The 20,508-nt window shown below is 42.3% G+C and overlaps 1 protein-coding gene across 1 annotated transcript in view; it reads left to right on the top strand.

Annotated features, from left to right (window-relative positions):
• Positions 1 to 2,371: 2,371 nt before the first annotated feature.
• TMC2 (transmembrane channel like 2) overlaps positions 2,372 to 20,508 on the top strand; it is a 102,152-nt gene continuing 84,015 nt past the window's right edge. Inside the window, exon 1 of the mRNA XM_021921184.2 lies at positions 2,372 to 2,480. Within this exon, the coding sequence (XP_021776876.2) occupies positions 2,372 to 2,480 (109 nt within the window). The remainder of the gene's footprint in view (positions 2,481 to 20,508) is intronic.

Raw genomic sequence — 20,508 nt, 5'->3', positions numbered from 1 at the left:
TCCATAAAATAAAACACTAGGATTACAAAGGAGACCAATGATCCTGAAATAGGCATCAAAATCACTTTAAATATCTTTCATATAATGACAATATATGCTTCCTAATTAAATAACAAGATTTCATGGCAGGTCTCTATTATAATTTTGAAGTTGTGATAACATATAAGATATTTTGAGGCAACCTCATTGGTTTAATGGGGCAATAAAATATCTGTGACTCGCTGGCACAAAAATCACATGTCGTTGCTTACATTCGTGATTGAGGGAAATGCTAAATCTCAGTTGAGACTAGGAAAAGTGAAGGTGTAATATTTTCTCCATCACTATTCACAAACTCATGGAATTCCATCCACAGCTCTGGGGGTTCCAGGGACTCCAGGTTAAGAACTCCACACTCTGAGGCCTTGTGAATGTCTTCCAGAGGGTCCCTCTGACGCTTTGGTGATGGTTTTCAAAGCAGCCAAATCTGTGCCTCCCTGAAGCCAGGGAAGGAAAAGCTACTGAGGGAGGGGGTGGGAGCTGAGAGGGAACATTCATCTGTGTGGTCTCGGGACTCCTGCAGCAGGATTCACAGTGCAGGCTCCTGGGGCCTGGCACAGACTGACTGATTCCAACACCCAGTGCCACTGCTGGGAATATGCATTTTATTTTTTAAAATATATTATTATTGTTTTTCTTTTTGTGGAGATGTGGTCTCGCTATGTTGCTCAGGCTGGTCTTGAGCTCCTGGGCTCAAGCAATCCTCCTGCCTCTGCGTCCCTAAGTGCTGAGATGACAGGTGTGAATGACCACATGCCAGAATCTGCACTTTAAACAGAAGCCCAAGTAATAACTTAAACAAACATCCAGAATTTCCCTGGTGCTTTGTCCCAGTTAGAGACTCAAGATAATGGGAGAGGGCCTGGGATGCTCCTCACACCTCTTCTGGCTAGAGTGCCAGTGGCATCATTGCTGGGAGATGAGCCTGCAGCTCCTAGCCCCTCCAGGGCCCCTCATGTATAAGTGATGCCTGAAATGTGAGGCTACGCTGCTTCTTTGCTGGGAAACCTGAGAAGAGGAGTGTGTGGCCGGATTGATGGGCCAGGAACTCACCGCCTTCCTTCACCCGTCTCTCTCCTGCAAACTTCATCCACCTCTACATTCAATCTCAAACCAAGAAGCCCTGGCTGCTGTCAGGTCTAGGAGGGGAGGCCAGCCACCATGAGGGAGGAAAGTGGCCCAGGCTGAAGGTGTGCATGTGTAAGCACGCTGCGTGAGCCTGTGCGGGACCCCGGCAGCCCTGCTCACCATGAGCCACCAGGTAAAGGGCCTGAAAGAGGAAGGTGAGTCCACGTCTTGATCCTGCATGTGCCGCCCACAGGGTTCCTGGGCAGCAGCAGGGGATCGGGGAAGCACATGTGGTCTTTAAGAGGCATAGGGAGGAGCTGGGTTTGACTCCAGGGCCTGCCCCCTGCGTGCTGAGCAACCTCGGCTGGTTATTCAACCTCTCTGGTCCTTGTGCATGAGATGGGGATAGTCATCACCTCCTTGCAGGGCTACTGGAAGGATTCAAGACAACCTGTGCACCGCGCCTGTATTCAGGCCAGCACTGGAGACTGTCCCGGCCGCTGCATGTTCCTCAGAGCCTGCTGGGGCCTCTCAGCCTTCTGTTGTCTCAGTTAGGGTTGCCTGTTCCGAGCCAGCCCCTCAGCAGATTTCTATCTGTCTCTGTCTCTGTCCAGGGCAGGGGGTGGGGGATGTTCTGACCTCATGACTGACAGTATCAGAGAAATGTCACAGGCAGGGGACTCTATAATTTGCTGAGCAAAACCACTGGAGCTGGGTCCCAGTTTGAGGCAGCCACAAACCAGCTGAGGGGTCCCACAGTGACAGAGGGGATGCAGGGAGGGGGACTCACTGGAGGTCAGCCATTTGTCAGCAATCCTGTCTCTTACAGCACGAGGTGGAATGAAAGGGCGGGCGAGGAGTGGCTCTCCACGCACAGGTGAGACGGGGTGGTGGGTCTCTGGGGAGCCTGTTGTGCCTGGGTGCCCTCTGCCCAGCCCAATAGTCCAGCTACTCATCTGACATTCTCCTTCATCTCCTTCCCTCTCCTTCAACACCCTGCATGGAGCCTTCCTGGGAGGCAAGCTGTTAAACATGGGAGAGGGCAGAGTACCACTCAGAGAAGGTGCTACTTAGCACTCGGTGTCAGGGGAGACTCCCAGGGTTAGTGACACTCTGAGCTGAGCCTTGGGAAGCAGTGAACCTTCACCAGACAGAGGGCAGGGAAGCTCCGTGCAGGCTTCTGGTGGGTGGTGTGGCCAGACCCACATCCAGGCTGCCGGACTCCAGGGCGAACACTCTTAACCTCCAACAAGTAGCTGCCATAATGGGTGCTCCATCACATTCCCTTTGGGAATGTGACCACAGCTCTCCCGTGAGCTGGCGAGGGAGCCAACTTGCTCCAAGAGAAGCGGGAGAGCCCAAGGAAGCCACAGGTGGAGAGAAAACCCTTGGTTGAGACTGAGGGTTCAGAGGAGAGGGGCAGAAGCCACACTCACAGGCTGGGCATCTTCATATCACAAAATATTATGGATGTGGTGCTGTTTGCTTCCCCTTCACATCCCAGGCAGGGCTGGGTCCTGAACCCAACCCTAGTAGGCAAGAAACCAGAACCTCGGGGAGCAATGGAGTTCTGAGGGGTTGGAAGAGATCTCCCTCCTCCCCCATTCTGGGAGGGAAGGCCCTATCTGGCGCGCCATCAGTGGGGAGCTGGCCCCAGGAGCCCCTTCGTCTGCCCTTTCCCCTCCTGTGACCCGCTGCTGCCTGGTTGTCGGGAGCCTGAGTCTCAGTGAGGCAGCTCTGTTACAAGGGGAGAGACCCAGGAGCAGGAGACATGGAGGAGCTGGGCAGAGGCTGACAGGGGATTCTGCTGTGGCATCTCAACAGCCCTTCCTGGCCCCCATCCCGGAACTTGCCTCAGCCACTGTCCCTTCTTCCTACCCCACCAGCCTGCCTCATCCATTCTTTATCTCAATCCAAAGATGTAGGACCAAACCTGAGAAAGTTCCATGCCCCAAGGTGGCCAGACGAGAAACCTTCCTCCCGGGGGTCGGGCCGCGGTGCTCCTGTGGTGACCACCGCCTGTAGGATGCTCGGGCTGGTTCTCCACACTCCACTCCTCTTGTTGTCATCCAGATGTTGTCCCTTCCGCGCCTAGCCTGGCCTCCCTCTGCCTCCGCTGCAGGGCTGTGCCGTGTGGGACTCCCCTGTGAGCAGTAGTCCTTGAGTAGGACTGAAATGGAAGACGATTTTGCCTAACACACAAACCCTTTCCTACTGAAATATTCCACGTCGCCTCTGCCATTTTCCCTTTCCCATAGAACACAGGAAATCGGTCAGAATTTTCACTTCACAGATCTAAGTGGTGAAGGGGTGCAGTAAAGTTAAATATTGAGAATATATTAAATTAACTGAAACCCAGCCCCATGAAGCTTTCCATTTTAAATCTCCTCTGGAGTCACCTGCGACGGGACCTGATAGCCTCATCCTTCCGTTTATACTCTACCAGGAGGGAATAAAAGTTTAAGAATACAATGTTCTTTTCTCAGAATAGCTACAGTTTGTTACTGTGTTCGTTGAAAAGAAGGATGAGAACTCTCCCTCCTCCTATATCATTTGGTAAATGCACTGAACTGTTGAAATGACTGGACTGGAGGGCGGCCGCAGCCTCTCCTCAGCCTGTGTTTTGCACTGTGAATTCTCTGACCGAGTCAGGTGCTACACAGGAGGAGGCCTGTTACGTTTAGGAGAGCGTGTCCTGGGCTTGGAGGCCTTCCTAGCAAGACAGCTGCCTTTCCAGCTCCTAAATTATGCATTATGTGGAGTCTGCTGAAAACTGATTATGAAAGAGGAAAAAGCAGCGGATTTTCTATGTAGAAGTGGTCTGGGGAAGATTGAAGGGCAAATTCTGGTTTGTTTTCCACATTGCATGTGAATTTTATTCAGTTGGAGAACTAAATTACAGTAGGAATTACAGCTCGGAAAAAAAAAAAAAAAGTGTAACACCAAATTGTATCTACGGTTCTAGGAAGGGTGCTTGGTGTAGTTCATTATCACAATGAAAACCATTGTCTTAGCTGACTGAGGACACAGAGAGAGCTCACAAGAGGATGCAAACAATGACATTCCCATTCAGTCCTTTCAAGCAACACAGAGCTGATCTTTATGGGAGCCCAGGGAACCCTTTCCATGATCCCTTGCCTTGATCTCTGCTTCTCTGCCCTTTCTGGGTGTTGGGCTCAGTCCTAGAGCTCTCTTAGGGGTCATGGCTATGATAATATTTGTTTTGCTCTGTCCCTTTTCCAACAGGGGGAGGAGCATTTGTAAGACAAATCATCCCTCACTGGCTAACACTGACTAGTTTCCTACCTTGGATGTTATGCAAAAATAGTATTTCTTTATGTTGTCTTATCAAAGACTGGTTTTCCATAGGGAGTGAGAAGAAGGAAAAGGTTGGGGCAGGAGTGGGCTAAGGAAACCTGCTCTATGATTAGTATAGGACAGGTTCTCTTAGCTCACTCCTGCAAATAGCACACAAAACTTTTCTTTTCTTTTCTTTTCTTTTCTTTCCGTTTTCTTTTTTTCTTTTTTTTTTGAAATGGAATCTTGCTCTGTTGCCCAGGCTAGAGTGCAGTGGTGTGATCTTGGTTCACTGCAACCTCTGCCTCCCGAGTTCAAGTGATTCTCCTGCCTCAGCCTCCCAAGTAGCTGGGATTACAGGTGCACGCCACCACGCCCAGCTAATTTTTGTGTTTTCAGTAGAGACAGGGTTTCACCATCTTGGCCAGGCTGGTCTCAAACTCCTGCCTCATGATCCACCTGCCTCAGCCTCCCAAAGTGCTGGGATTACAGGTGTGAGCCACCACGCCCAGCCGCAAGACTTTTCAATGCACCTATGCCAGTTGTCTCATCAATCCCGGCAGTAACCTCAGCATTTAAAACTGAGTCTCAAAGACATGGAGATGGCCAGGCACAGTGGCTCATGACTGTAATCCCAGCACTTTGGGAGGCTGAGGTAGGCAGATCACTTGAGGTCAGGAGTTTGAGACTAGCCTGGTCAATGTGGTGAAACCTCGTCTCTACTAAAAATATAAAACTTAGCCAGGCATGGTGGTGCATGACTGTAGTCCCAGCTACTCTGGAGGCAGAGGTGAGAGAATCGCTTGAACCCAGGAGGCGGAGGTTGCAGTGAGCCTAGATGGCGCCATTGCACTCCAGCGTGGGCGACTGAGAGAGGCTCTGTCTAAAAAACAAAAAAAAAAAAAAAAAAAAGGAGATTATTAATGATGGCTTCACACCCGTGTTGGTGCCTCTTTTTGCCTTTAAAATAAGTGCAGCAATCACAGCTAATATACTCACAAGACCTTCCCTGTAGCAACTGCGGTGCACTGTTACCCTCCCCACATCACCTTCTTCCATGTTGCTAGTGTGACCCTTTGATGCAGACCTTGCCCCAGCAAACATGCTCTGTTATCACACCCTTACCCTCCGGATTTCAACCCAGTTCCCTGTGGGTGCGTTCCCCTCTCCTCCTGCCTCCCACACCAGAACACACCTGGGACACAGCTCTGCCTTGGTCACCTATGCCCCAGACTCCCTGGCATTTCTGCTGGGGCCCCTCAATCCCCTGTTTCCTCTGCCTGGAATCCTCCTAACTTGCTACCACAATCATCCCCTCCATTTCTCTACCCACTTCTTCTCTTGGCAAACGCCTATTCATCCTTCAAGATTCAGAGTAGCCCCTAGGTATGTATTAAAGACTTCATGGTAATTATTTTTAATTGAGCCATAAAATATTTCACACAGTAGATAAATCACAGGTTAATCAAGCATTATTCTATTACTGAATATTTAGGTTATTTCTCATTTTTATAATAGAAATAATGTTGCATTGAAGATTCTTGGGCTTGGGTTGACTCCTACAGGTGGAATTAATAGATCAGAAAGTATTTTTAGGCTGGGCATGGTGGCTTACGCTTGTAATCCCAGCACTTCTGGGAGGCCGAGGCAGGCAGATCACTTAAGCTCAGGAGTTTGAGACCAGCCTGGCCAACATGGTGAAACCCCTTCTCTGCTAAAAATACAAAAATTAGCCAGGTGTGGTGGCGCACACCTATAATCCCAGCTACTTGGGAGGCTGAGGCACAAGAATCTCTTGAATCCAGGAGCTTGAGGTTGCAGTGAGCCGAGATCGCACCACTGCCCTCCAGCCTGGGCAATAGAACAAGACTCTGTCTCAAAATCAAAAAAAAAGAAAAAGAAAGAAAGAAAGTAAAGAAAAAAGAAAGTATTGTAAAGCTCTTGTTACATATTGCCAAACTGCATAAAGAGCTGCATTACAATTTTTATTGCTACCAGTAATAAATATACATTTTAACAAGTCTCATTAGTCCTGGATGGAAAATTTTAAAAACCTAATACCATAAACAAGACTTGAAATCTCATTATTGATTTATTTTAAATTTGTTTTGATCATTAGTAAAACTGCATTTTCCCGTTTCCTAGTTGCATTTCCCCATTAGTAACTTACCTGTTCATAAGTTTTGCTTAACAGTCTTTGTGTCCTCCCCCATATTGATATGTGAGTTCTTTCCATTAGTCTCATGTTTGATTAAAAATTTTTCTTATTTGAAAAAAAAAAAGATTCAGAGTAAGTGTTGGAGAGGAGAATTTTTTTCCTCTACCTTCCTAAGTTCAGTGACTACAGGCTCTGTGAATCAAACTGACAAAAGACAGATCAACAAGAGGGGGAAAAAGGATTGGATTATATATGTACAAATGAGTGTTCACAAGGAAGATGACTCAAGGAGGTGGTTAGAATTTGGGGCTTATATACCATCTTAGAGGTAAATATCATCTTAAAGGGTGATAGAGTGTGGAGAAGAGGCTTGACAAAGGAAAAGCATTTTGGGGCTTCTGGGTAAGTTACGGAAGGTGACTAGGAAATGTATGGTAAATAAGTGTTACTTAGTAAGGTTTGTTAAGCAGGTAAGAGTCTTCTCAGGTGCTAAGAGCTGTCTCTAGAGTAGTTATCTTCCAAGTATAGGAGAGGGAGACCCCTTCCAAATGGAAATATACGTCCTGCTTTTAGTCCGAAAGGGGAAAGGAGCGACACATATGTAATTACCTTCAGCTTCAAATAATCTTTATGCCGAAGAGGCATATTTTGGGAAGGTATCTTCTAGTCTCCTTCATAAACATCAGTTCTTTGTGAAGCATTTCCAACCATCCTGACGATAATTTATCACTCCCTTTCTCTTTCTGTATTTTTACAGTCTTTTCTCTTTAGTCCACCATTTTCTTCCTTCCTTCCTTCCTTCCTTCCTTCCTTCCTTCCTTCCTTCCTTCCTTCCTTCCTTCCTTTTCTTTGACAGAGTGTTACTCTGTCACCTAGGCTAGAGTCAGTGGCGCATCTTGGCTCACTGCAACCTCTGCCTCCCAGGTTCAAGCAATTCTCTTGTCTCAGCCTCCCGAGTAGCTGGGACTACAGGCGAGCACTACCACGCCTGGCTAATTTTTGTATTTTTAGTATTTTATACTTAGTATATTTAGTAATATACTAAGTATTTAGCATTTTGTGTTTTTCTTTTCAAAAACAAAATACAAGGCCAGGCACGGTGGCACACACCTGTAATCCCAATTACTCGGGAGGCTGAGGCAGGAGAACTGCTTGAACCTGGGAGGTAGAGGCTGCAGTGAGCTGAGATCTCACCACTTCACTCCAGCCTGGGTGACAGAGTGAGACTCTGTCTCAAAAATAAAATAAAATAAAATAAAAACAAAATACATTTATCTACGTTATTGTCCAAAGCTGGCTCCCTAACACCCCACAACCTGTTGATAAGACAAAGCTGATTTATTGCCTATAGCAGGCAAAGCTTTGGCAGTATCTAACAAGGGGAAGGTAAGGCCAGAACTTACTGAGAATTGGAAATTTGATCGAAGGCAGGTCTTTCAAAGTGAGAACTGGAATGAGATTGGGTAAGAATCACAACATAATAGTCCACAATAAACAGCATGGCCAGGATTTTGATGTGAGGCATTCGAAGAATCTTAGAGCCCAAATTGAAGAATTGACAGGTCTTTGGGAAAATCCTGTAATGAACAATCAACATTTGCCTGGGTAGGAGATGCCTAGAAAAATAAAGACACGCTCATGAAGCAGAGACGTAGCACAAAGTCATCTTAATACAGACACTAAGGTGTAGCTGGGCTGTCTGTGTCCAGACTCAGTGTGAGGGAAGATGGTTTAAGTTCTCAATTTCTCCTTGTGGTCATTCTTCAGCCCAAGCTGAAGGAAAAGCCATCAGTATGTCAATCTAGATATTCACCAGTATTTGAGGGGTCATCATTTCATATCAATTGTCTGTTAACAGTTGTTTCACATCCAGCTTCTGGTGGCAACTGTTTCAACCTGCATGTCAGATTTTCCAGTTCTTTTTTTTTTTTTTTGAGACAGAGTCTCTCTCTGTCACCCAGGCTGGAGTGCAGTGGCATGATCTCGGCTTAGTGCAACCTCCGCCTCCTGGGTTCCAGTGATTCTCATGCCTCAGCCTCCCAAGCAGATGGGACTACAGGCGCTCGCCACCATGCCCAGCTGATTTTTTTTCTTTTTTGGTTTTTTTAGTAGAGATAGGGTTTCACCATGTTGGCTAGGCTGGTCTCGAACTCCTGACCTCAAGGATCCACCTGCCTTTGCCTCCCAAAGTGCTGGGATTACAGGCATGAGCCAACGCGCCCAGCCAGATTTTCCAGTTCTCCTTAGTGGATAACCCTTGCTGGATGATTAGAATAATGGCAGCAGTGCAGCAGCATTTAAAACTCTGGAGATCCCACCTCTGAATGCTGGCACACAGACAAATACTAAGAGAAGGATTATCATCAGAGTCTGTATAATCTACTTCTCAGCTGGGAGCTAAGAGTGCCCCAACTAAACAAGAAAGTAGATCTCATCCCGAATCTGGAGTCCATGTAACCAAATATGAGATTACTCATCAAATTACCCAATTTCTGATTTCTTTGTTTACTTCCTAGATCTTTTTAGTAATATTAAAGATTTCAGAGAGGTCTGCAGGAATGTAAGTACAGCATTCTTCCTCTAAAACAGCACACATTCCCTGCCTTGGGAGATCAATATCTTATCTAAGGCAGCTCTGTTCTGGACCACCACCCACCCAGTCTCATAAACCTCTTGACAAATGAGTTTTATGGCCTTACTGACATTGTCTAAATCATCTGCTATTCTCTCAACCACAGCATGCTACATTTACCCTACTATCCAGATCTCTTGTAAATTATGAAATGAAGGTTGGGTGCAGTGGTTCACACCTGTAATCCCAGCACTTTGGGAGGCCAAGATGAGAAAATCACATGAGGCCAGGAGTTCAAGGCCAGCCTGGGCAACATTGCAAGACTCCATCTCTACAAAAAAATTTAAAAATTGGCCAGGCATGATGGCGCATACTTGTAGTCCTAGCTATTCAAGAGGTGGAGGCAGGAGGATCACTTGAGGCCAGGAGTTCAAGAGCAGCCTGGGCAAATAATGAGACCCCTGTCTCTACAAAAAAGAAAAAAAAAATGAATTAGACATGCATGGTGGCACACACCTATAGTTCTAACTACACAGGAGGCTGATACGAGAGGATCTCTTGAGCTCAGGAGTTTGAGGCTACAATGAGTTATGATGGCTCCACTACACTTCACTCTAGGTGATAGAGCAAGATCTTGTCTCAAAAATAAATAAATACATACACACATAAAGGCATGCATACATACATAAAGTATGAAAAGAAGTGTCTTGAGGGGAGAAGAAAGAAATCTAGAATACCCCTAGGGTACTTAGGATTTCAGTTCTCAAACCAGGGCCCAGTTTTTCTACTTCTTCAGTGGACTGTCTACTGATCTCATTTTACTAGAGAACAAATTAATAGATGATATCATAGACAATTCTGAGAGTAGGTATTAGTTTACAAAGGTAAGAAGTTCCTGTCTTGTTTGTGAGTAAGTCAAGAGGCTTCTGTTCCTTATCCAGTATCCGTCACTGGGGGCCATTCAGTCATCTGGTTTTGGCCAGAATACTCCTATGGGATTGTCAAATAACGCTGTAAACTGTTGGTACCATTCATCACGAATAGTTTGGTGTCAAGCAGTTAATTGTGTAGTTTTGAGATCACTAAGTAGATCTAAAGCAAACAGAAGAAAAAGAAGAAGAAGGAGAAGGAGAAGGAGAAGGAGAAGAAGAAGAAGAAGAAGAAGAAGAAGAAGAGGAGGAGGAGGAGGAAGAGGAGAAGGAAGAGGAGGAGAGGAAGAAGGAAGAAAGAAGAAGGAAGAAGAAGGAGGAGGAGAAGGAGGAGGAAAGAAGGAAAAAGGAAGAAAGTAGAAGGAAGAAGAAGGAGGAGGAAGGAGGAAGGAAGAAGGAAGAAGAAGAGGAGGAGAAGGAGGAGGAAAAAACAAAACTAATATCTTACTTGTAAGATTTTTGAAAGTAGACAATCTCCAAAAATATACCACCTATTCCTCAATCCGCTTGTAATTCTGTCAGTGAAAGTCTGGTCACAAAGACTAGCTCTCACAAAAGGTCCCCAAGTAGTGTTTCATGGAGGCAGGGCCCTTCTAGGACATGACGAAGCTTTTGGATTTCTCCCCCCGCCCCCGACCTATTGCAGAGTTGCCATCTAAAAAGTCATCCAGTGGTTGAGTCCAGTTACCCAGGAAACCAACTGATTTCTTAAAAGGAATTGGAACCAAATTAAACTGGGTGGCTCCTGAAGAAAAATGTGCACTCTAGACACTTCATGGGTTAACTGTAGCTGGGCACTAAACTCATACCAACGAGTGATTAAGGATGTAAACAGAAATATTAAAAATATAAGTCTTGTAAGTTACATAACTAAAGTAGCCTTAAGTCAGGGAGAGGATAGGAGGTAGGTAAAAGAATAGGAAACAGAAGAATATCGATTATAGAATAGCAATCTGCAGACTTGGGCATAAGCTGTAGATCTTCGGCATAAGCTGTCTACATCTGAGGCTGTCTGCTTTGGGAGGTCTCCTAAGAATCTTTAGCTTGAGGTCACCAATAGGAATGGTTTTCTAGTAATTTTAGGATGGTTTATGTCTCTTGAGTTGAAGGACATGATCAACTCTTTAAGAGTTTCGCCAGCATGTTAGTCGTTACCTAACAGAGTCCTTCCAACTAGGGTTCTGAAATAGTTCTTTGTTGAAGACAAAAACTCTGGAAGGTTTAAGAAAGCATTGGGGGCAAAACAAATAGTATCTGTAGGTGACACAGACTTAAACCGGTTGAGGGTAACTTATTCCTGAAAACTTTCAAAAGTGAAACATTTCATAACAATGAAACTGACAGGAAAATTTGGATGCTTCCATAGCATGCAAAACAAACAATGAAGGCATTCTAAAAGCTTTGGGTAAAATGTCTGTAATGATTAAGCTTTTTTTTTTTTTTTTTTTTTTTGAGACGGAGTCTGGCTCTGTCGCCCAGGCTGGAGTGCAGTGGCCGGATCTCAGCTCACTGTAAGCTCTGCCTCCCGGTTTTACGCCCTTCTCCTGCCTCAGCCTCCCAAGTAGCTGGGACTACAGGCGCCTGCCACCTCGCCCGGCTAGTTTTTTTGTATTTTTTTAGTAGAGACGGGGTTTCACCGTTTTAGCCAGGATGGTCTCGATCTCCTGATCTCGTGATCCGCCCGCCTCGGCCTCCCAAAGTGCTGGGATTACAGGCTTGAGCCACCACGCCCGGCCGATTAAGCATGTTTTAATAGATAATGTACACTATATCTAATTTATAAAGATGGATAACCATAATTTTTACAGAGAAAAAAATCTTGAAGTATAACATATAATTATCTAAAAACATAATGTATATGACATACCAAGAAAATATCAAACATACAAGAAAAATATATCAAGACTATATGAAGAATATCAAGTAAAAAGATTCAGTAAGTAAGTATGGAGTAGGTCCTAAACATCTACATTTTAATAAAAGTCCATAGATACGTCCGATGTGCATCTCCAATAGAAAAGCACTGGACTGAAGGAGGCTAGATTCAAATTAAAGAGGAAACATTGTGTCCAAATAAACATTTTAAATGATAACTGAATTATGACTGATGATTCCACCGTTGTCTAACATCAGGCAGAGCACCACCAGGACTCTAACGAAAGGAAACAGACCACAGACAATGGAGGAATTAACAAATCTCTGAATATAGAACATGTAGTTGCTGAAATGTTTGAACATTTTACCTACACAAGTTAACCTAGAGAAGGCTAAGCATCTCTTCTGATCTGACAAGCTTCCGGCAAAATCCTAACAACAGTGTATCAAATCATCCTAATTGTTTCTGGCTCCTATATTTTAAATAAGGTGAAAGAACAAGTCTTGTGGCCTTCTAGGGGCCCTCTGGGAAATCTCAAAGGTAGTCTAGGTAAAAAGGTATTCTGAAGGTTATTCAACTTCATTTGAGAGTCAATCTTAGAAACAAACAAAATTGTCTGGAGAATTGAACACAGGAATAACATTTGGCTACTCATTTGAAAGTGGCGATAAAACATTTAAAATATTTAAAAACAAGCATAGAAGGTAAGGTGATCACCCGCTAAGAACCTTAACTCTTTCATAAGTGAAGAAGCTTTATTATCTTAAATAAACTTTCCTTTCTGCAAACCTTCTGCTATTTCCTATTTCCATTCGGGTTTTGTCCTTCACAGATGTCTTTACTACTCTGGAACAACTAGGCATTTTACTTCAGGACAAAACTGTTCTTTTTTTCTTAACAAAAACACATTTTGTTACTTTGCGTACAAAGTTGTACCTCTCTATCAAGATTGATCGTAATAGAGTATCATTTAATTATAACTTTTAACCAAAGGATCTTCTGTTTCACAGAACAAACTGGGAGGATGGAAAATTGTCAACTGTCACACATCAGCATTTTAGATTAGCAAGGAACCTATGTAAGTCTAGAAACAGCATATTCAAGTAGAATTAAAAATGTAAGCTAGTCTTTTACTTAATGCTGAAAAACCAAAGAAGGCATAGTGGTTTTTATTAAATTAAACATAATAAATTAGTTCATTTGCCAAATTTTTACCTGATTTCCAGGATTTTAAAAATTTATTTGTGTTTTTTGGTTTTTTTGTTTTTGCATTTGTTTAGAAACAGGGTCTTGCTCTGTTACTCAGGCTGGAGTACACTGGTGCCCTCACAGCTCACTTGGGCAATCCTGCTATCTCAGTCTCCCGAGTAGCTAGTACTACCAGCACTTACCACTATGCCTGGCTAAATTTTTAGTTTTTTTGTACAGCCAGGATCTCACTATGTTGCCCAGGATGGTCCTGAATTCCTAGGTTCAAATTATTCTCCCTCTTCAGCCTCCCAAAGTGCTGGGATTATAGGCATGAGTCACCGCGCCCAGCCTAAGCACTTAATATCTTTTCAGCTAATTAAATGAGCTCTTTTATTTTGTTGTCATTGTTGTTGATGACTTTTTTAAAGAATATTTTTCCAGTCAGGCATGGTTGCTTACGTCTGTAATCTCAGCACTTTTGGAGGCCAAGGTGGGCGGATCACTTGAGGTCAGGAGTTTGAGACCAGCCTGGCCAACACAGTGAAACCCTGTATCTACTGAAAATACAAAAATTAGTCAGGCATGGTGGCACATGCCTGTAATCCCAGCTACTTGAGAGGCTGAGGCAGTAGATTCCCTTGAATTCGGGGAGCAGATGTTGCAGTGAGCCGAGAGCACGCCACTGCACTCCAGCCAAAGAGGAAAAATATTTTTCCTATCCTTCTACAGTTTGCAACTCCTTTATCTTCAGAAAAACTTACCCTTGAGTTTCCTCAGAGCATCTCATTCAGCAATCATTTCATTTTTAAAAAATAGACTTCATTTTTTACAGCAGTTTTAGGATTAGAGAAAAATTTTGCAGAAATTATGTAGAGTTTTGGCCGGGTGCAGTGGCTCGTGCCCATAATTCCAGCACTTTGGGAGGACAAGGTGGGCGGATCACCTGAGGTCAGAAGTTGGAGACCAGCCTGGCCAACATGGTAAAACCCTGTCTGTACTAAAAATACAAAAATTAGCTGGGCATGGTGGTGTGTACCTATAATCCCAGCTACTCGGTGGCTGGGGCAAGAGAATCGCTTGAACCCTGGAGGCAGAGGATGCAGTGAGCCGAGATTGCACCACTGCACTCCAGCCTGGGCAACAGAGCCAGACTCTTGTCTTAAAAAAAAAAAAAAAAAATAGCTCCGTGCAGTGGCGCATGCCTATAGTTTCAGCTGCTTGGGAGGCTGAGGCAGGAGGATCACTTGAGCGTGGGAGGCAGAGGCTGTAGTGTGCTGAGATTGTGCCACTGCACTCCAGCCTGGGTGACAGAACAAGACCCTGTCTCAAAAAAACAGAAATTAAAATTTAAAAAAATTACATACAGTTTCCATGTACAACCTTCTTTCCTCCCCTCGCCCAATGTTTCTCCTAGCATGTCGTATTGGGTGTGCTGCATTTGTTAACAATTGATGGGCCAATACGGATACATTATTAACTAAAGCGCATATTTTACACTAGAGTTAACTCTTTGTACATTCCATAGATTTTGACAGATGCATAATAAATCATGTATCCATCATCACAGTATGATACAGAATAATATGCCCCCAAAATATCCTGTGGCCCACCTATTCAACCCTCTCTCCCTCCTGCTGAACCCTCGGCAACCACTGATCATTTTTTCCGCTGTCTCTAGAGTGTTCTCTTTCTCCAGAATGCTGTATAGTTACAATCATACAGCATATAACCTTTTCATATTACCTTCTTTCACTTAGAAATATGCATTTCAGTTTCCCTCATGTCTCCTCATCGCTTGAAAGTTCATTTCATCACCGAGTAATAGTTCATTGTATTTATGACCACAGTTGGTTTATGCATTCACCTATTGAAGGACATCTTAGTTGCTTCCACATTTTGATAATTATGAATAAGGCGGCTGTAAATATTTGTGTGCAGGCTTTTGTTTTGGGACATAAATTCCAGCTCATTTGGGTTAACACCTAGGAGTGCAAATGCTGGATTTTATGGTCAATCTATGTTTGGTTTTGTAAGAAACTGCCATACTGTTTTCCAAAGTAGCTGCACCATTTTGCATCCTCACTAGCAATAAATGAGAGTTCCTGTTGTTCTACATTTTTTATAGCATTTTGTGTTGCCAATAAGCGTGTAATAGTATTTCATTGGCGTTTTAATTCACAGTTCCCTAATGACATACCATGTCGAGCATCTTTTCATATGCCTATTTACCATCTGTATACTTTCGTTGATGAGATGTCTGTTCAGATCTTTTCTCTATTTTTTAATTGTGTGTTTTCTTATTCTTGAATTTTAATGTGTGTATTTTGGATACAAGTCCTTTGTCAGATACATGTTTTGCAAATATTTTCTCCTAGTTTGTAGCTTTTTAAAATAATTCTCTTAACAGTGTCTTTTGCAGAGTGGAAGTTTTTAATTTTAATGAAGTAAAACATCAGTTTTTGTCTTTAATGGATTATGCTTTTGGTATTGTATTTTATTCTTGGTTTTTGTTTTTGTTTTCATTTATGGTGTGGTATTTTAAAAGTCATTGCCAAATCGAAGGTCATTTCAATTTTCTCCTTTGTTGTCTTTTACGGTTTTATAGCTTTGTGTTTTACATTTAGGTTTATGATCCATTTGGAGTTAATTTTTGTGAAAGGCATAAGGTCTGTATCTAGATTTTTGGTTTTGGCCTATGGGTGTCCAGTTGTTCCAGCACAATTTGTTGAAAAAACTATCCTTTCTCCATTGTATTTTCTTTGTTCCTTTGTCAAAGGTTGGCTGTGTTTGTGTGGGTCTATTTCTGAGCTCTCTATTCTGTCCCATTGATCTAATTCTCTTTCACCAGTATCACACTGTCTTAATCACTGTAATAGTGTTGATGTGTATGAAGTAGAGCTTTATAGTCTTGATGTGGATTGTGTTGGATATTCTGGGTCTTCTGCCTTTCCATACAAACTTTAGAATCAGGGCCAGGTGCAGTAACTCACGCCTATAATCCCAGCACTTTGGGAGGCCAAACTGGGAGGATTGCTTGATCCCAGGGCATTGAGAACAACTCGGGCAATATAGAGACTGTTTCTCTACCAAAAAAAAAAAAAAAAAAAAAAAAAAATATATATATATATATATATATATATATATATATATAAAATTAGCTGGTCATGGTTAGTGTGCACCTGTAGACCCCGCTATTTGGGAAGCTGAAGTGGGAGGATTGCTTGAGACCAGGAGTTCGAGGTTCCAGTGAGCTATTTTCGTGCCATTGCACTCCAGCCTGAGCAACAGAATGAGACCCTGTGTCTAAACAAATAAACAAACACTTTAGAACCAGTTTATCAATATCCACAGAATAATTTCCTGGGATTTTGACTGATATCGCATTAACTCTGTAGAGAAAGCTGGGAAGAACTGACATTTTAATAATGCTGAGTCTTCTTATTCATGAATGTTCCATGTTCGTTCCATTGAACATTCATTTATTTAAGTTTTTGAGTTCTTTCGTCAGAATTTTGCAGTCTTCTTCATATAGCTCTTACGCATATTTTGTTACATTTATACATAAGTTTTGTATGTTTGTTTGTTTTTGAGACAGAGTTCTGTCACCCATGCTGGAGTGCAGTGGAACAATCTTGGCTCACTGCAACCTCTGCCTCATGAGTTCAAGGGATCTTCCCACTTCAGCCTCTGACGTAGCTGGGAATACAGACTCGTGCCACCATACCCAGCTAATTTTTGCATTTTTAGTAGAGACGTGGTTTCACCATGTTGGCCAGGCTGATCTGGAACTCCGGACCTCAACTGATCCATCTGCCTTGGCCTCCCAAAGTGCTGGGATTACAGGCATGAACCACCGTGCCCTGCCAAGTATTTCACTTTTTTAGTTCTAATATAAATGGTGTTGTGGTTTTAATTTTAAATTTCAATTGTTCATTGCTGGCATATAGGAGCAATTGACTTTTGCATATTAACCTTGTATCCTGCACCCTTGTTACAAAATGGCTTATTGGTTCTAGGAGGTTCTTGTGGTTTGTTTTGTTTTGTTTTTGTCAATTCTTTGAGATTTTCTACATAGACAATTATGCTATCTGTGAACAAAGACGGTTTTATTTCTTTGTTCCCATTTAGTCTACTGTTAATATCCTTTTATTGTCTTACTGCATTATCTAGGACTTCCAACACAGTGCTGAATAGGTGACAGGAGACATCCTTGTCTTGTTCCCAGTCTTGGGGGAAAAGCATCTAGTTTCTCACCACTAAGTATGATGTTAGTTGTAGGGTTTTTGTAGCAATTCTTCATCAGGTTGAGGAATTATCCCCTCTACTTCTAGTTTGCTGATAATTTTTTAAATCATGAATGAGTGTCGTTTTTTTTAATGTTTTCTCTGCATCTATTGATATGATCCTGTGATTGTTTTTCATTAGCTGTTGATATGATGGATTACATCAATTGATTTTCTAATGTTGAGCCAGTCTTGCATGCCTGGACTAAATCCCACTTGACCTTGGTATACAACTCTTTTTATATGTTCTTGAATTCAATTTTCTATTTTATTAAGGATTTTTATATCTATGTTTATAAGAGATACAAGTCTGTTTTGTGTGACATTTTTGTCTGGTTTTTGTTCTAGAGTAATGCTGGTGTCGTAAAATGAGTTAGGGAGTGTTCCGTCTGCTTCTATTTTCTGGAAGAAATGTTAAAAAAAAAATTGTACCATTTCTTTTTTAAACATTTGATAACATCACCAGTGGAATCATCCAGGCCTGATGTTTTCTACTTAAAAGGCTACTAATTGTCAAGACAATTTCTTTGATAAATATAGGCCTATTCAGATTACCTGTTTGGCTTTGTGTGAGTTTTGGTAGATTGTGTTTTTCCAGGAATTTGTCGAGTTCATCTGAGCCAGCAAATTTATAGGCATCAAGTTGTTCGCAATACTCCTTTGTTATCCTTTTTTTTTTTTTTTTTGAGACAGAGTTTTGCTCTTGTTGCCCAGGCTGGAATACAATGGCATGATGTCAGCTCACTGCAACCTCCGCCTCCTGGGTTCACATTATTCTCCTGCCTCAGCCTCCCGAGTAGCTAGGATTACAGGCACCCGCCACCACGCCTGGCTAATTTTTTGTATTTTTAGTGGAGACAGGGCTTCACCATGTTGGCCAGGCTGGTATCGAACTCCTGACCTCAGGTGATCCACCCTCCTTGGCCTCCCAAAGTGCTGGGATTACAGCATGAGCTACCATGCCCAGCCTCCTTTATTATCTTTTTAATGTCCTTGAGATAAATGGTGATGATCCCTCTTTTATTTCTGATATGAATAATTTAAGTCTCCAGCCTGGGCAACGGAGCAAGACCCTGTATCAAAAATAAATTGATAAATAATGTATGTTTTCTCACCTTTGTTCTTGGTTGGCCTGGCTAGAGGGTCATCAATATTATCAGTCTTTTCAAAGAATCACTCTATGATTTCATGCTTCTCTCCGTCATTTTCTTGTGTTCAATTTCATTGATTTCCGCTCTAATTTTTATTATTTCTTTTATTCTGCTTACTTTGGATATAATTTGCTCTTTTTTAGTTTTATACAGTAGAAGCTTGGCTTATTGATTTTAGATCTTTCTTCTTTTCCAATACATGCATTCAGTGCTACGAGTTTCTTTCTAAGCACTGCTTTTGCTGTATCCCATAAATTTTGATCAGTTGTATTTTCATTTAAATGTAGTCCAAAACATTTTTTCATTCTTTTGAGGCTTCTCTGACCTATGTGTTATTCAGAAGTGTGCTGTTTTATCTCCAAATATTTTGGTATTTTCCAGTTATCTTTCTGTTATAGATTTCTAGTCTAATTCCGTTATGATCTGAGAGAGTATATTGTATGATATCTCTTCTCTTAAATTTGTTAAGGTGTGTTTTATGGTCCAGGATATGGTCTATTTTGGTGCATGTACCATATGAGCTTGAGAAGAATCTGTTGTCGTTGGCTGATATGTTCTATACATATTAATTTAATCCAATTGATTAACAGTGGTATTCAGTTCAACCATGTCCTTACTATTTTCTGCCTGCTGGCTCTGCCAATGGTTGATAGAAGAATATTAAAGTCTCCAACTAGAGTAGTGAATTGGTCTATTTCTCCTTGCAGTCTTTTTTGTTTGTTTGTTTGTTTTGTTTTGTTTTGTTTTTTGAGATGGAATCTCACTCTGTCACCCAGGCTGGAGTACAATGGTGCCATCTCTCCTCACTGCAACCTCGCCCTCCCGGGTTTAAGCCATTCTCCTGCCTCAGCCTCCAAAGTAGCTGAAATTACAGGCATGCGCCATGATGCCCAGCTAATTTTTGTATTTTCAGTAGAGATGGGGTTTCGCCATGTTGGCCAGGCTGGTCTTGAACACCTGACCTCAGGTGATTCAGCCACCTTGGCCTCCCAAAGTGCTGGGATTACAGGCGTGAGCCACTGAGCCCAGTCTTTCTCCTTGCAGTTCTATTGTGTTTTTGCCACATGTATTTTGGTACTCTGTTGTTAGGTGCATACACTTTAAGTATTGTATATCTTCTTGGAGAATTGACCCTTTTGTAATGCTCGTTCTTTTTATTTTTTATTTTTTGGTCTTAAACTCCTGGGCTCAAGCGATCTGTCTGCCTCTGCTTCCCAAAGTGCTGGGATTACAAGCATGAACCACCACACCTGGTCTTGCCCTTCTTTACCTCTGATAATTTTACTTGCTCTGAAAACTGCTTTGTCTGAAATTACTCTAGCTTTTTTTTTTTTTTTTTTTTTTTTGATCAGGGTTAACACGGTTATCTTTCTCTGCCCTTTACTTTTAATCTATAAGTGTGTTTATATTTAAAGTGGGTTTCTTATAGACAACATATACTTGGGTCTTGGTTTTTGATCAATTCTCAGACAATATCTTTCTTTAGTTGGTGTACTGAGATTATTTACACGTAAAATGATTATTGATACAGTTGGGTTAATGTTTACCATATTTGTTGCTGTCTTCTCTTTGATGTCCTTGTTCTTTGTTCCTATTTTTATCTTCCACTCTTTTTCTGCCTTTTGCGGTTTTGACTGAGCATTTAATATGATTCCAGTTTTTCTCCTTTGTTAGCATATTAATTTTGCTTCCTTGTTACTTTTTAAAAAGGGTTTGTTCTATAATTTGCATTTCTAACTAATTCAAGTCCACTTTTAAATAACACTATACCTCTTCATGGGTAGTGCAGGTACTTTATAATAGGTTATTCCCAGTGTCTCCCTCCCGTCTCTTTGACGTTGCTTTAATTCATTTAGCTTATCCATGAGCTGTGATTATCCAACATATTGTTGCTATTATTATCCTAAACAAACCCTTATCTTTTAGGTCAGTTATGAATTTAAA

This window comes from Papio anubis, chromosome 16, assembly GCF_008728515.1.
Source record: "Papio anubis isolate 15944 chromosome 16, Panubis1.0, whole genome shotgun sequence".
Classification (NCBI taxonomy): Eukaryota; Metazoa; Chordata; class Mammalia; order Primates; family Cercopithecidae; genus Papio; species Papio anubis.
Note: the sequence above shows the minus strand (reverse complement) of the source record. Positions and strands in the feature narration are given on the sequence as shown.